At 44.8% G+C, this 15,551-nt stretch overlaps 1 protein-coding gene across 3 annotated transcripts in view; it reads right to left on the bottom strand.

Moving 5' to 3' along the window:
* The window catches only part of Wipf2 (WAS/WASL interacting protein family member 2), a 35,813-nt gene that overhangs the window by 4,606 nt on the left and 15,656 nt on the right, over positions 1-15,551 (bottom strand). For all 3 annotated transcript variants that reach the window (XM_057774860.1, XM_057774861.1, XM_057774862.1), the window contains exons 2-7: positions 13,224-13,355; positions 9,361-9,493; positions 8,568-8,684; positions 6,812-7,468; positions 3,078-3,287; positions 62-163 (exon numbers count right to left, since the gene is read on the bottom strand). In XM_057774860.1, coding sequence (XP_057630843.1) covers positions 62-163; positions 3,078-3,287; positions 6,812-7,468; positions 8,568-8,684; positions 9,361-9,493; positions 13,224-13,286 — 1,282 coding nt within the window. In that variant the 5' untranslated portion in view covers positions 13,287-13,355. The remainder of the gene's footprint in view (positions 1-61; positions 164-3,077; positions 3,288-6,811; positions 7,469-8,567; positions 8,685-9,360; positions 9,494-13,223; positions 13,356-15,551) is intronic.

Genomic DNA, 15,551 nt, shown 5'->3' with positions numbered 1-15,551 from the left:
AGAAAACACACAAACTCTATGTTGCATGCAAACACGGACGCTTTGCTCACTCCCCTCGCACCTCGGTTTGTTTTGCTGGGGTATACTCTCTGAAGATGCTTATACTCTTCTGGAGCAGGGAAGTCCTCTACTGGGTGGAAGGAGTACTTGGACTCAAAATCATCTGTGAAAAGAGGAGAGTATTATGTCATGCCTCCCACAGACGTGGGACTTCTTAGGACCTTTCCTATTTACCAATCTCCTCTGGGTTCTGCTGTATGGAGAGCCTGTTCTACCCACCAAACCAAAGTTCCTGAGACAACAAAAGCATCCCCCTGGGTGCCTCTGATGAACAGTGGATACCCAAAGTCCCTTTATCTGGGGCTGGTATGGTGGCAGGAGCCTATAACCAAGGGCTGTGGAGGCAGAAATCAGAGTATCACTGGGGCTTGCTGACCAGCCAGTCAGACCAATTGCAGAGCTTATCTGAGACAAATATGGTGGAGAGCAATTAAGGAAGACACCTAATGTTGACCTCTGGCCTCCATAACCACCTGTACACATACATATAAACACATAAAGGCGCACATGTGAACATATACATACAGAGAAAAAAATTTAATCCTTTTAAATTGTGTATGTTTTGTCTACATGTATGTTTGGGCACCATGTGCACACAGCACCCACAGACGCTAATGGAGGGCTTCAGATTTCCTGAAACAGGAGTTACAGACTGTTATGGAGGCTCCATTTGGTGCTGGGAATTGAACATGGGTCCTCTGAAAATGTACCCAATATTATTAACTACTGAGCTATCTCTCCAGCCCCTTTATTTATGTGCTGGATAGTTTTATTCAACTTAACACAAGGTAGAGTTATCTGAAACGAGGGATCCTCAATTGAAAAAATGTCTCCATAAAATCTGGCTATAGAGAATTTTCTTAATTAGTGACTGATAGGGAATGGCTCGGACCATTGTGGGTGGGACCATCCCTGAACTGTGATCCTGGGTTCTATAGGAAAGCAGGCTAAGCAAGTCATGGGGAACACCTCTCCACGGCCTTTGCATCAGCTCCTGCCTCCATGTGTCTGCCCTGTTCCTGTCTTGCCTTCTTTCAGTGGTGAGTTGCAATATGAAAGTGTGAGCCAAATAAACCCTGTCCTCCCCAACCTGCTTTTTGGTCATGGTGTTTCATCACAGCAACAGAAACCCAAACTAAAACAAATTATTATTATTATTATTATTATTATTATTATTATTATTATTATTATTATTAGACAGGGTTTTTCTGTATAGCCATAGCTATCGTGGAACTAACTCTGTTGATCAGGCTGGCTTCAAACTCACAAAAATCCACCTGTCTCTGCCTCCCAAGTGCTGGGATTAAAGGCATGCACCACCATTGTCAAGCTATTATTATTTTTGTTCATTTTGAGACAGGGTCTCTCTATGTAGCCTTGGCTAACCTGGAACTATGAAACCAGCATGGTCTTAAACACACAGAGATCTGTTCGACTCTGCCTTCGAAGTGCTAGGATCAAGGTGAATGCCACATGACCAGAACCAGTACCTACCCTTCTAAAATTCCGAATGTAAAGGAGTCAAAGGCTGACTTTACATCTTTCTACCAAAATTCAGATACTTTGGGAAAGGAGCACAAATGTGTGTGCAAGCAGAAACAAGAAGCTCCAGAAACAAGGTGAGTTTACAAGACTGTTGCTATGGGAAACAAATTGAATTAAATTTAAGGGGTGGTAGTCATTAACCTCAAATGTCTCTCTAGCTAGCGAGAGTTTTAACGGAAAACTTTCTTTCAGCCTTGGTTATCCTACATTGCTCTGCAACACAGTTCAGTCAGCCATGTCTAGCTCCACTCCTACTCTCTATGACCTCTTCCTAAGATTCAAACGTCTTACGTCTTATGGGCATGGCATGATCACACCTCAAGAGGTCCTTTTTCTATTCAAAGCTTTTTTTGTTTAGATAGGGTCTTACTATGTATTACAGACAGGTTTTGAATTTAAGATTCTCCTGCACTAGCTAAACCCTGTGTGCTGGGACTACAGACACACACCACCGTGCCCCACTACATTCAGAGGTTTCTGCAATAAGGATGTATACTCAAAGCAAAACTCTCGTGCAACCGTTAAGAACAGGCTAGACTGTGTAGGGGGTAGTGACGGAGGAGCAACCCTGAAGAACTTAGCGTGTTAATGCTTTCAAGAGATATCATGGTCTACGCCACCATCTTCAAAAGAGTACAACTTATGGCCTATTCTAGACTGTGAGGTGAATTCTCTTAAGTAGAGATCTCAACATTTATAAGCTTGGAAAACATGATCCAACATGCCCCTATTCTAGTCAATTTCCTGCTTCTCTACATAATAACAGTGGGGTCCAAATAAATAAAATGACGTCCTCAAAAAAATACAGCTGTTTTGACACTGGCCTCTGTATGTTTTGTTTTTGTAGTACTGGGGTTCAAACTAAGGGCCTCTGTCAGCTAAGCTTGTTTGGCTTTTCGTGCTCTTTCTGTACTGTGGGATTAAGCCCAGGACTTGTACACATCAGGCTAATGCTATACCACTGAGCTTCACCCTAAGCCTCTTGAGTTTTTAAGTAACCAGGAAGGAACTCCCCTCCTTGAACACATAATTCTAGGATGTATGAGAATAAAGAGGACAGTCGCTGATGGGAAGCTTCATCAGTGATTCTTGTGGGGACCTGAGAGTAGCTTTAGAATCAGTATGAACCCTGATGACTTGATTTCAATCTGTTCATGTAAGGAAAGGAATGTCAATGGATCGGAAGCACAAGTCAGAGGAAAAGTCAGGAGCTGCTCCGGCCTATTCTCCATCTACAGGAGCCATCTGGCACCAGTGAGTCGGTGAAGTCACCACCACAACTATGACACAAAGTCACTATTAGCTAGGCGGTGGTGGCAAACACCACCCAGCATTTAGGAGGCAGAGGCAGGCGGATCTCTGTGAGTTTGAGGCCTGCCTGCCTGTTCTACAGAGTGAGTTCCAGGACAGCCAGGCCTACACAGTGAAACCCTGTCTTGACACAACAAACAAACAAATCACTGACAACTTACCCAAGAAGGAACGGACAGTGGTGATGGAGTCTCTATGGCCATTCCTCAGGGGTGGTGGTGGAGGAGGAGGTGGCCCAGCTGGTGTCCTTGAAGGTGGAGGTGGGGGCTTTCCTCTGCTCGGAGGCTCTGACCCATGCATTCGATAAGGTGGTGGGGGAGGAGGAGCATCCCTGGCACCATTTCGGACCGTGGGTAGAGGGGGTGGAGGAGCTGCAATTAAAATCCAAAGCAGTTGGCTTGTGTTGGAACTGGCAAAGTAAAGAAGGGCTTGAGAGACACAAGCTAAGAAAGCAGCGGGGGGGGGGGGGGGGGGGCAGTGAGGGAGCAAATGTGAGAAATGCACAAATGAAATTCATTGTTTTATTTTTTTATTTTGTTTTGTTTTTCGAGACAGGGTTTCTCTGTAGCTTTGGTGCCCGTTCCAGAACTAGCTCTTGTAGACCAGGCTGGCCTCGAACTCCCAGAGATCTGCCTGCCTCTGCCTCCCGAGTGCTGGGATTAAAGGCATGTGCCACCACCGCCCGGCGAAATTCATTGTTTTATACACCAACTATAAAATAAAAACCATAGAATGCCAGGTAACAGTGGCACACACCTTTACAGCACTCAGGAGGCAGAGGCAGGTGGAACTCTGAGTTTGAGGCCAGACTGGTCTACAAAGTTTCCAGGAGAGCCAGGACTAGACAGAGAAACACTGTCTCGAAAAACAAAATAAAGCAAACAAATCATAGAAAATAAAAGAGAGATTGGACTCTACAAGGAGCCTTGGGGTGGCTGCTGCTCCTCCTCCACTCTGTTCCCTCCCTCTGTCATTGTTTGTTTAGTTTTGGTCTGTTGGGTGTTTTTGGTTTTTTGTAACAAAATAAGGCTTCTGTGTGCAGCCTCAGCTGTCCTAGAACTTACTCTGTGGACAAGGCTGGTCTGGAACTTGCTGCTTTCTGCTCAGCCTCCACAGAAACAAACATGTATTATCATAAAATATTGTTATAATGTGATTTAATAGAAATAAGTCCATGAATTACTTAGATGCCCTTTACATAAAACAAGTTCAACAGCACACTACATTTTTACAAACACTTCTAGCTTACAGACAACAAACAAACTCAAGAGAATCAGAGAAACTGGACCCATGTTATACAACAGATACAGCCACTCCTCAAGACTGTGGGCTGCTCAGAGCTCCTGCTCTGGGTACTGAGCGGGCAGCAGGCTGAGGCCTCCCCTTGACCCATGCTCACAGCTACCGGACAATACAACTCATAGTATATGAAAAGCAAGAAATCTGCAGACTTGACACCACTTACCTCAGTTTTATTTTCTCTGCTTTTATTACAGAATGGGATTAGAAAGAAAGAGGATTGTTCACATTAAGAGTCTTTTAAGGGGGCTGGAGAGATGGCTCAGTGGTAAAGAGCACTGGCTGTTCTTCCAGAGGACCTGGGTTCAATTCCCAGCACCCATATGGCAGCTCACAACTGTCTATAACTCCAGTTCCGGGGGATCTGATACCCTCACACAGATATACATGCAGGCAAAACAGCAATGCACATGAAATAGAGATTTAAAAAAAAAAAAAAAATGTGGCTTTAAAAAAAAAGTCTTTTAAAATCTACAAGTAAAAAACTTTTTATTTTTTAGATTTATTTATGTGCATCCGTGTTTGCCTACATGTGTGTATAAACCATATGCATGCCTCATGCCAGCAGAGGTCAGCAAAAGAGTATTCCAGAGTAGCCCTGGAACTGGGTGCAGGGAACTGACCTGGGTCCTCTGGCAGAGCAGTCACTGTCTCTCCAGCTGTCCCCCACCTGAAGTGTGCATTTTTTTTCCCTTTAAACCTGAACTTTACAGAATCCTGGGCTATCTTATGGCTGGCTATAGGCAGGGAAATACCATGTCATCAATATTATCAGGTTGTTGTCTGGGGTGCCCTCTAAAAGACTGTTACTGAAGCCAGCAGTGGTGGTATCTCTTTGATCCTATCACTTGAGAGGCAGAGGCAAGCGGATCTCTGTGAGTTTGAGACCAGCTTGGTTTACAGCTTGGTTTCAGGACAGCCAGGGCTGTTACACCTACAAACCCTGTCTTAAAAAACCAAAAAAGTGCTACTGGGAGCACAAATTTACAGGAAACATAATTTGTATTTATTTTTATTTATGCATGTGTGTATGTGTACCTGCATGCCTGTATGTGTGCCATGTGTGTACAAGCACCCATGGAGGCCAGAGGAGGACATCAGATCCCCTGGAGCTGCTGTGATATGGGCTGGGAGCCAAGTCCAGGTCCACAGGAAAAGCAGCAGTGCTTTGGCAACCGTTCTATTTGTATACGGACACACTCAACCAGGCCTTCACCAAGGTTCCTATATACTGCTTTCTTAAACGTTCTTTTCTGGTTTTGGCCACACACGGTCTCCCTCCATTACCCAGGCTGACCTCAAACTCCAGTGGCTCAAGCCAGCCTCTGCTTCAGCCTCCAACAGAGCTGGCATCCATTCCTAATTTGTGAACCTACCCCAATTTGCTTCCTCAACGCTGCACAGAGGGTCCCTTGATGTTCAGTCCACAGCCAGTTCTCAGTGTCCAGCTGGCCTTTCAGCAGCACTGCACACAGAGGACCACTTCCTTTATTCTGCTCCTTTTCCATCACTCTACCAAGTTCATTTTTCCTGTTTTGTTTTTTGCGTTTAATTTTTATTATTTTATATGTATGGGTGTTTTGCTTACATGCATATCTGTACACCATGTGTGCCTGATGCCCTCAGAGACCATAAGAGAACATCAGGTCTCTTGAAATTGACACTACAGACAGTTGTGAGCCAATGTGTGGGTGCTAGGAAACCAACCCAGGTGCTCTGGAAGACCAGTTAGTGCTCGTAACCATTGAGCCATCTCTCCAGCCACCAGGCATGTGTTTGTTGTTGTTGTTTTGTTTTTCATAACAGGGTTTCTCTGTGTAACACAGTCCTAGTTGTTGTGGACTCACTTTGTAGACTAGGCTGGCTTTGAACTCAGAGATCCACCTGCCTCCCAAATGCAAGATTAAAGGTGTGCCACACTACTCCCGGCTAGCATGTGGTTTTGTTGTTGTTTTTTTTAATTTTATGTAAGATTTATTTAGAGCCAAGTGTGTTAGTGCATACCTTTGATCCCAGAATTCTGCAGGCAGAAGCAGATGGATCTCTATGAGTTCAAGGCTAACGTGTTCTACATACCAAGTTCCAGGCCAATCAAAGGTACACATGGAGACCATGTCTCGAAAACAAAATAATTCACTTGGAACGGGACGAGGTCAGCTCCAAATCTTCCCAGAGTCCTACACATTACCCCGGAAGACCTAGCTTTCCCACCTTCCCTCTTGCCAGCTCCCGACTCATTCCACTCCTTTCGCAATGGCCTCCCTGCTGTCCAGAGTGATGAATGTTTCTATTTCAGATCCGCTTCATACTGGTACCATACAGGGTAAGCCTCTTCTCACTTTAACTCTCCTCTAATTCAAATACCATCATCCTTTCCCTGGTTTGTATTTCTCTAAAACATACTATATACCATATTTATATATTTATATTTTTACTAGGTTGTGCACAACAAGTTTTTTAATCTCTTCCCTAACAATTACCAACACATAAAGGGCACCCAATAAACCAAGTGAATACATCAACTCTTACTCTAATTACTGAAGAGAAGCTCTTAGAAAAAGCAAAGAGAAAAGAGAAAAGGCTTCTAAACACTTACCTGCTCCCCTACTAGGAGGGTCTCGGGCTGGGGGAGGTGGCCTGTTACTCAACAAGAAGGGGGAGGCAGAGGTGGGTGGAGGAGGTGCAAGGCCTCTGACTGGCCCTGGTGTCTTCCTATGCAAAGAATTGTGTCTTTGTGGCAGCTCAGGGGCTGACTCATTAGTGGGACTTGAGGGTCCATTGGGGACCCCAGGAGGCTGGCGGTAAGGCGGTGGGGGAGGAGCCAGAGACTGGCCACTTGGTCCGGTTCTGATATTCACAGGGGAAGGAGGTGGTTTTACAGGGGGTGGAGCAGGATGTCCTTCTCGACTCGGGTGCAGCCTCTGTCCAGGTGTTGGAGGCAAGGGTTTCTCCCTGTTGTAGGCCTGAGCTTTGCTGCTGTGCACAGGCAGAGGAGTAGGGGGCGCATTGGCACGGCGCCCTGGAGGTGGTGGGGGAGGAGCAGATGAGCTATGTTTCATGCCTGTACCGCTAGTGGTATTGGGACGAGAGAGGTCGGGTAAAGAGGGTCTCTGCGTCCGGGGCAGTTCTGGGAGGGAGGCTCGGCTGCTGTCAGTATCATCTTGAGGACGCCCACTGGCTGTAGACACTGGAGGCCTCGGAGCAGCAGCTCGAGAACTGGGGACTTGTAGGGCTGGCTTAGCAGCTAGAGTATCTATAAACAACAGAACACTGTGTTAACAGTTACATGCACATCAGTCAGGCCTCTGGTTGACCCAGCCTCCTCAGTGCACCTTGCACAACAGCTGAGAAAGTACCAGCAAAGTTCTTGGGTCTGTTTGCTTTCCTGTGGCCCGGGCTCAAGCTCAGAGCCTCAAGCATGCAAAATACTTGCCTTACTGCTGAGTCACATCGCTAGCCCTAGCTCTGAGTTTTAATCAGGTTTCAGATTCAGAGTCTCTTGACACAAAATGAACACATTTGAATTGAATTACATTCATTTATTTTACCCCCCCTTTTTTAGGGGGGCGTATTTATGTACCCCTGGCTGTCCTAGAACTTGCTCTGTAGACCAGGCTGGCCTCAAATACAGAGACTCACCTGTCTCTGCCTCCTGAGTGTGCACCACCATGCTGGCTTGTCGTTCTGTTTCTGGCTTATTTCACTCAACACAATGTCCTCTAGGCCAAATGTCACAAATAACATTAATTTCTTTTGCAGGGCCAAATAGTAATCTATTCTCTGTGTGTATACCTTTGTGTGTGTGTGAATATTCTGAATGTAGTTATTTATGTATTTAGAGATTAGGTCTCATGTAACCTAGATTGGCCTCAGACTCAGAAAGTAGTCAAGGATGAACTTGAATGTCTGAGATTCTCCTGCCTCCACCTCCCAAGTTCTGGGATTACACGTATACCACCTAGCTTGGTTTATGCAGTGCTAGGAACTAAACTCAGGTCTTCACACACACTAGCCAAGTCTTCAACTCACTGAGCTACATACAACCCAGCACTTAAAATCTTTTTTGTTTCTTTAAGGCAGGGTCTCAACTCTTGTGGTTCAGTCTGAACTCAAACTTGTGATTTTCCTGCCTCAACCCTGCAGGTGGGACTGCAGTCACATGCTACAACAGCATCTCACATTTTCTTTACCTAAGTTAAACACATTTTTATTTAACTCTCAGTTTTGCAACTATGCTTGTCTCTTCTTCCTCCCATCTTCAACCCCAGTTTCCAACCTAGATAGCACGCTTGGAGCAAGTCAAAAAAACAAACACTGTTGGGAGCTAGCCCAAGAGATAACTTCTCAGATACCTGAAGCATCCTTGGCTCCCACATGTCGCAGCTTGGGCACTCCTCCTTGAAAGAGACCTCCCTTGGGTTGCAAAGCAGCAGCTCCAGGGCCATAGGCACCACCACTCCCTTTGGGCTCTGGAAGGCAGAGGTGAGGTTTCATTTCATATGCTCTGAGCTGCTGACCAAGTCAAGCCTGAGAAGAAACGGCTCCTCTATCTAGGCTCTAACTTACAAACGTACCAGTCTCACTTTTGCCTCTCCATCAAGAAGCGGCAGCAAGAGCAGCAGCACTACCACTAAAACACACAGACCCAAGGGCACCTCGGCCTTGCAGCTGCACACCTTCATGCCAGGATTATTACAAAAACAAGCAAACTAAAAGGACAAAGGGAAGGAGGAGCCATTTTTATTTAGGGGGAAGGAGAACAACTCGATTAAAATAGACAAGCTCAACAGTTCTCTGGGCCCTCTTCCCCACATTGGGGGCGGGGGAGACAAGGAAGTGCGAACAAATGTTCCTGAGGCCTACAAGAATGGACTTGTACAGCAATTGTAAAACCATCCTTGGTTTCAGCCAGGAAGCCTCTAGGAATGTGGTGGTCTCCTGAGAACAGCCACAGATGGGCCCTAACAAACACTATCATCAGCAGGGGAAGACTTTAACCCTGAGAAGAGCTGAGGAGAACTTTCATAACATTCAACTCCACAGCTGGAAGGAAAGTCAAGATATCCAGGACACCATTTTCCCACTGGAGAGACCACAATAAGTGTGATGCACAGAAGTCTTCTAATCCTGGGACCCCCGACTCACTCTCGATGACAGGAGCACTCCGATCATTAATGTTGGTCACCTTCTTCAGTTTGGTCCCTTTGCAAATGTCTTGTAAGAGGGCTCCTCGATTCCGCTGCTCATCTCTACTGAGTTTGGGCTGCTCTGTGTTTGCCTGGAGGAAGAAGGAAATGTGTAACTTTACCCCAAGAGCTCCTTTTATCACAAGCTTGGCATAAATGACTTAAGCCAAGGGATTCTGTAAGATGCCACAACACATTCAGATATATGCACCAAATAGCAATATCACCTTGTGCCATCATTCTGTGAAGGACACAGACCACCCTCCAATTCACAGTTTCTGAGAGGGGGGCAAGACTAGCCATGAATTTGTGTCTTGGACATATTAATGTGGCACCATTGCCAGCACAGCTTTTTCTGGGCAGCCACTATGCCTCAGGCATTGTGCTAAGTATTACTTAGATTACCTCATTTAAAACCTGAAATACTCATACAGAAAGATATGATTATCAATATCCACATTTGAAAAGTGTAGATCAGAAGCTGAATAGTTTCCGATGGTCATGTAGTTAATAATTGGTCAAGCCGGGCGGTGGTGGCGCACGCCTTTAATCCCAGCACTCGGGAGGCAGAGGCAGGCGGATCTCTGTGAGTTCGAGACCAGCCTGGTCTACAAGAGCTAGTTCCAGGACAGGCTCCAAAACCACAGAGAAACCCTGTCTCGAAAAAAAAAAAAATAATAATTGGTCAAATAAGAATTCATACTCCAATGCTGATTCTGCAGAATATTATCCCAGCATAACTTGCTACCTTCTTGCTACTTTGTCTTCTACATGATGTTATACAGTAGACCTTGATAGTCCTACTCTAAAACTGAGGAAATAACAGTTCTAGAAAGTTTAGGACACATGATTAGCAGGCACCAGAACCAATATTTTAAACTTCAAAAATGTTTTGTCATTACTGTGTGTGTCCATGCTCAAAGTGCAAAGGTCAGAGGACAACTTTCCTGAGCTGGTTCTCTCCTTCCACTTTGGGGTCCGGAGACTGAGTTCAGGTGGTCAGGCTTGCAGAGCGAGAGTCTGTGTAGCCCTGTGTATCCTAAAACTCACTCTGTAGACCAAGCTGGCCTCTAACTCAGAGATCTGCCTCTGCCTCTCGAGTGCTGAGATTAAAGTTATATTTGGAGCTGGAAAAATGGCTCAGTGGTTAATAGCAGCCACTGCTCTTACAGAGGGATCCCCAGCACTCACATGCAACTTACAACTGTCTATAATTCCAGTTCCAGGGAGATTCAATGCCTCAGGCATTTACAGGCATGTGCACAGACCCACACATGAACACATAATTAAAAATAAAAATAAAACCCTTTCTTAAAAGATTTATTTTTATGTATGAGTGTTTTGCCTGTATGTATGTATGTAGGTATGTATATATTTACATAAGTATGTGCATTACTTGTGTGTCTGATATTCAAGGAGGTAAAAAAAGAGTATCAGATCCCCTGGAACTAGGGTTATAAGTAGTTATGAGTCACCACATGGGTGTTAGAAACTGAACCTAGGTCCTCTGCAAGAGCAGTAAAGTGTTGCTCTTACCTTTTGAGACCCAAAACTTGAATTTTTTTTGTTTTGTTTTGTTTTGGATGAGGTCTCACTGTGTAGCCAGGCTGGCCTGGAAATTAGGAGTTCTGCCTGTCTCTGCCTCCCAAGTGGTATGCCTAATTTTCTTCCTTTCTAGGTAGAGAATACGACATGATAGACTTGGATTTAAAATGGACTGGAGGGGTTAGAGATGGCTCAACAGTTAAGAGCACTGACTGCACTTCCAAAAGACCTGGGTTCAATTCCCAGCACCCACAAGACAGCTCACAACTGTCTGTAACTCCAGTTCTAAGGGACCTGACACCCATGGCAAAACACCAATGAACATAAAATAAAATTAATTAAAATGGCCTGGAGCTGGAAAAAGAACACTTGCTGCTATTCTAGAGGACCTGGGTTCAATTCTTAGCTTATACATGGCGGTTCACCATCGTCGCTAATTGCAGTTTCAGGGGATCTGATGGCCTCTTCTGGCCTTTGAGGACACCAGTCACTCACATGGTACACAGATACATACAGGCAAAATACCTATACATATAAAACAATAAAAATTTTAATGTATTTTCTCTAAAGTTGTCAAATACTAATGGACTGGACATTGTTAATGTAATTCTTGACTGTATATATTATATATAGTTACTGTACTTATTGTATATAGTTTTTTTTTTTTTTTTTTTTTTTTTGGTTTTTTTTTTCGAGACAGGGTTTCTCTGTGGTTTTGGAGCCTGTCCTGGAACTAGCTCTTGTAGACCAGGCTGGTCTCGAACTCACAGAGATCCGCCTGCCTCTGCCTCCCAAGTGCTGGGATTAAAGGCGTGCGCCACCACCGCCCGGCTGTATATAGTTTTTCTATGTTAACTATAACTGTCTCTTTTTATTTTAGACAAAAAAGGGGGGAAATGTTGTGATATTTTATTTGTGTTCTGACAAATAAAGCTTGCCTGAAGATCAGAGGGTGGAGCTAGCCATCAATGAGGTCTGGAGGTCTGCACAGACAGGCAACAGGAAGTGATATGGCTGGGCAGACAGAGGAAGTGGTAAGGTGGGGGCGCAGACAGTAGCTTGGCCCTTTTTGGTCTGAGGAATCGGAGAGGTAAGAGGTGACTATGGCTGGCCCTTTACTTCTTTCATCATTTACCCCAATATCTGACTCTGGGTTTTTATTATTAAGACTAATTAGGATTGCGCCCCACGTTGGGTGCTAGATGAAGCACGACCCTAATTAGTCTTAGCAGCCTGGGAGTAGGAGAGGAGAGGAAATGGTAGCAGGAAACTACCACTCAAATCCTCAGCCCCTCTCGAGGATGTCAGAGAAATGAGACTAACCTACTTGTAAGACAGGTAGCTTAGGAAGAAACACTAGCTCCAACTCCATGAGTCCAAATCTACATTTGGAATGAAGCAGGACAGGAAACAAAACATGTCAGTGTGATCCTCAGAGGACCTCTCAGAAGTCCAAACTAGTTGAGGCACAGGCTTGTGTGTTCTCTATCTCCTTACACTGCCTGCTATTAAGTGTGTCTCCTAAGTAGCCTCAAGAATCCAGGATGCAGCTGAGCAGTTGCTCAGGCCTACACTCCAGAAGGCGTGCAGAAGGCAAAGAAAAAAGGATCACACTGCAAGGTAGAGGCCAGTCTGACCTACATAGCAAGCTACTGGCCAGCCACACAGTAAGATCCTGTCTCAAAATGCTAGGGAAAAGTCTTTAAAGGTCAAATATATACAAAAGTTATAGATGGTATTAAAAATCATTAGTGGACATGGTTATCTCTTATCTGTAACCCCAGAAGTTGGGGGAATGAGACAAGAAGGCCTAAAGTTTAAGGCCAGCAAGGTCAGCCTGGACTATATAGCAAGATCCTGTTACAAACAAAACCAAACAAACCACAGGGGGGTAGGTGCTGGAGAGGTGGTTCCATTCTCAAGAGCATTTACTGCTCTTTCAGAGGATGCAGGTTCAGTCCCCAGCACCCATTTCTGGCCATACAGCTGCTTGGAACTCTAGTTCCAGAGGATCCCAGAGCCCTCTCCTGCCTCCTGTGGCATGAGGCATGCATGTGGTGCACATACATATATGCAGGCAATACATGTAAAGTAAATATAAAAGAAATTAAAAAAAAAAACAGAGCTACAGAGCAAGCTCAGAGTGAAAGAGTGGTTAGGTAAGAAAATTTACAAGTTTTAAACAAAGAGGACTGAAAAGAAAAAGAACAAAACAGTATGAGAAGTCTACCAATTTACTTAAAGGTTTGAAGACAACCTAGTGGAGAGATTATGTACCTGATTAAAAGTGGGAGGTGGGGGAGGACCAGGTGGGGGCGGGGGAGGAGGAGGAATTGGCATCCTTGCCCTGCTCCCAGTTGGCACCGTTCTCTCTCCGTCTTTATTTGTAGCTTTAGGTCATTCATATACCTGTAAACAAAATCAAATTCAAAACAACAGCTTTATAATTAGAGGCTCTGCGTGCCCAGGAGGTCGAGAGGATTGGACAGGGACAGAGACCCTGGGTACTTCATCCCTACATAAACACTCTCTGTCAAACACCAGCTTACAGTCTCTTTTATACATTATTCTTGGTGGAAGTGGGAATCAAACCCAAGTCCTCAAAGGTGCTAAGCATGGGCTTCATCACTGATTTCTACTCCCACACCAACTAAAAACAAACAACAACAAAAAACACTTTATATCTTAGAAGTTCTAGGTTCACAGCAAAACTGAGCAAGAAGTACTAGAAGTTTCCATGCATGCATCTCACTGTGCTGAAGTGTGATTAACAGGTCAGGCATGCACCTACCCCACAGTGTGATTGGTGGATTAGGCACTAAGAATATGTCTGACTCTTTAAGAAGTTGCCAAACTTCTTCAAAAGTTGCTCTACCCACTTAGGATTTGCACCAGCAACAAAGAATTTCTGTTGCTCCACATCTCTGCCACACTTGGTGCTGTCAGTTGGGAGTTCGGCCACTGGATGTCTGTTTAGGTCCTTTTGACTTTGGGGGCGATGGTGCTCCCCAGGGCTAAGGTATGATAAGTCCACATTCTACCAATGAGCCATTCATAACCCTAGCCTTACTTTTTTTTCCAATTAGACTTTTCATTTTACTGTTGGGTTCAAGAACTCTGTCTCTAGTGAAATATTTTCTTCCAGCTTGTAGCCTGCCTTCTCAATCTCTCTCTCTCTCTCTCTCTCTCTCTCTCTCTCTCTCTCTCTCTCTACAGCCTTTTAAGAATATAAAATCAGAGCCGGGCGGTGGTGGCGCACGCCTTTAATCCCAGCACTCAGGAGGCAGAGGCAGGCGGATCTCTGTGAGTTCGAGGCCAGCCTGGTCTACAAGAGCTAGTTCCAGGAGGAACCAAAAACTACGGAGAAACCCTGTCTCGAAAAATTAAAAAAAAAAAAAAAAAGAATATAAAATCATTCTCAGTTTGCGAGGCATTCAAGAACAAACTGTATAGACTTGACTCATAGGCCACAGTTCACCTGTACCTGGCAATAGTCACACCCACAGGACTTGATTAGAGAATAAATACCACATGAGAAACTGCCTGCTGACTTGGTCACATAATACCTAGCATTTGAAACCTACGGTTGTCTGCCCACTGCAGTCTGCTTCACTTCACACAGAACTGAAACGAGGGAACTGAGTGACGGAGGACACTGAACTGGCTGAAGATATAACCAGAGCTCAAAAACACCAAGTCCTCCAAGGCTTGGTCCCGAGAAAATCTCCTTTCTTGATCTCTAAAAATGAAAGCCAAAATAGCACTGGCACCATGAATGCAAACTCACAGATAGGAAGGATATAATATAAAAAGCTGGAGCGATGGCTCAGCAGTTAGAGGCACTTGCGACTCTTGCAGCTCCCACCCCAGGTTGTTCACAACAGCCTGGAACTCCAGTTCCAGGAAATTCAATGCCTTCTTCTGACCTCACAGGTTCCACACACATGTGGCACAAAGACATACAGAAACAAAAGTAAAAAATAAGTCTTTTAAAAAAATTAAAATAAAGTCCATTTGTCAGTCCACAGAGGAACTGCCTCTAAACAGAGTAACTAATGTGATTAGGGCACAAGGAGATTCTCAGTAGCCCACAGTACAGATGGGAGGCCATGTGTATCAAGCCAGTCACAGGACGGCTTAGCTCTGAACTCCTTACAGGGATATTCATAATTCACTGTTAATAAGAAGTCATTTTAATAGTCTTTCAATGTTCTGGAGTGAAGGAAGGAAAGAGGAGATATCCAAAGACCAAGAACAGCTGCAGGAGAGTAGAACTGATCAGAAGGTTGACTGGAAATCTCCAACCCCAACTCCTGCCTGTGTGATGTCCAACAGACTATCTGCTTCACAGAGATGCCTGGACAGGGAGTTCTCATGAAGGAGGACATCTACACTCACTTCAAAACCAAGTGGTGGGGTGATGATATGGCATTTGCCCCAAACCTGACAACCTGAGTTCAATCCTTAGGGCCAACACAGCTTAGGAAAAAAAAAAAAGGTTCCAACAAGTTGTCTTCTGACTTCTGACTCACACATCCCAGGAGGGGCTTCGGAGATAGCTAGTAACATGTGACAAGTTCAGTCCCCAGAACCAATATTTTAAAA

This window comes from Chionomys nivalis, chromosome 7 (assembly GCF_950005125.1).
Source record: "Chionomys nivalis chromosome 7, mChiNiv1.1, whole genome shotgun sequence".
In the NCBI taxonomy this organism is placed as follows: domain Eukaryota; kingdom Metazoa; phylum Chordata; class Mammalia; order Rodentia; family Cricetidae; genus Chionomys; species Chionomys nivalis.
This window is presented reverse-complemented; position numbering and strand designations above follow the sequence as displayed.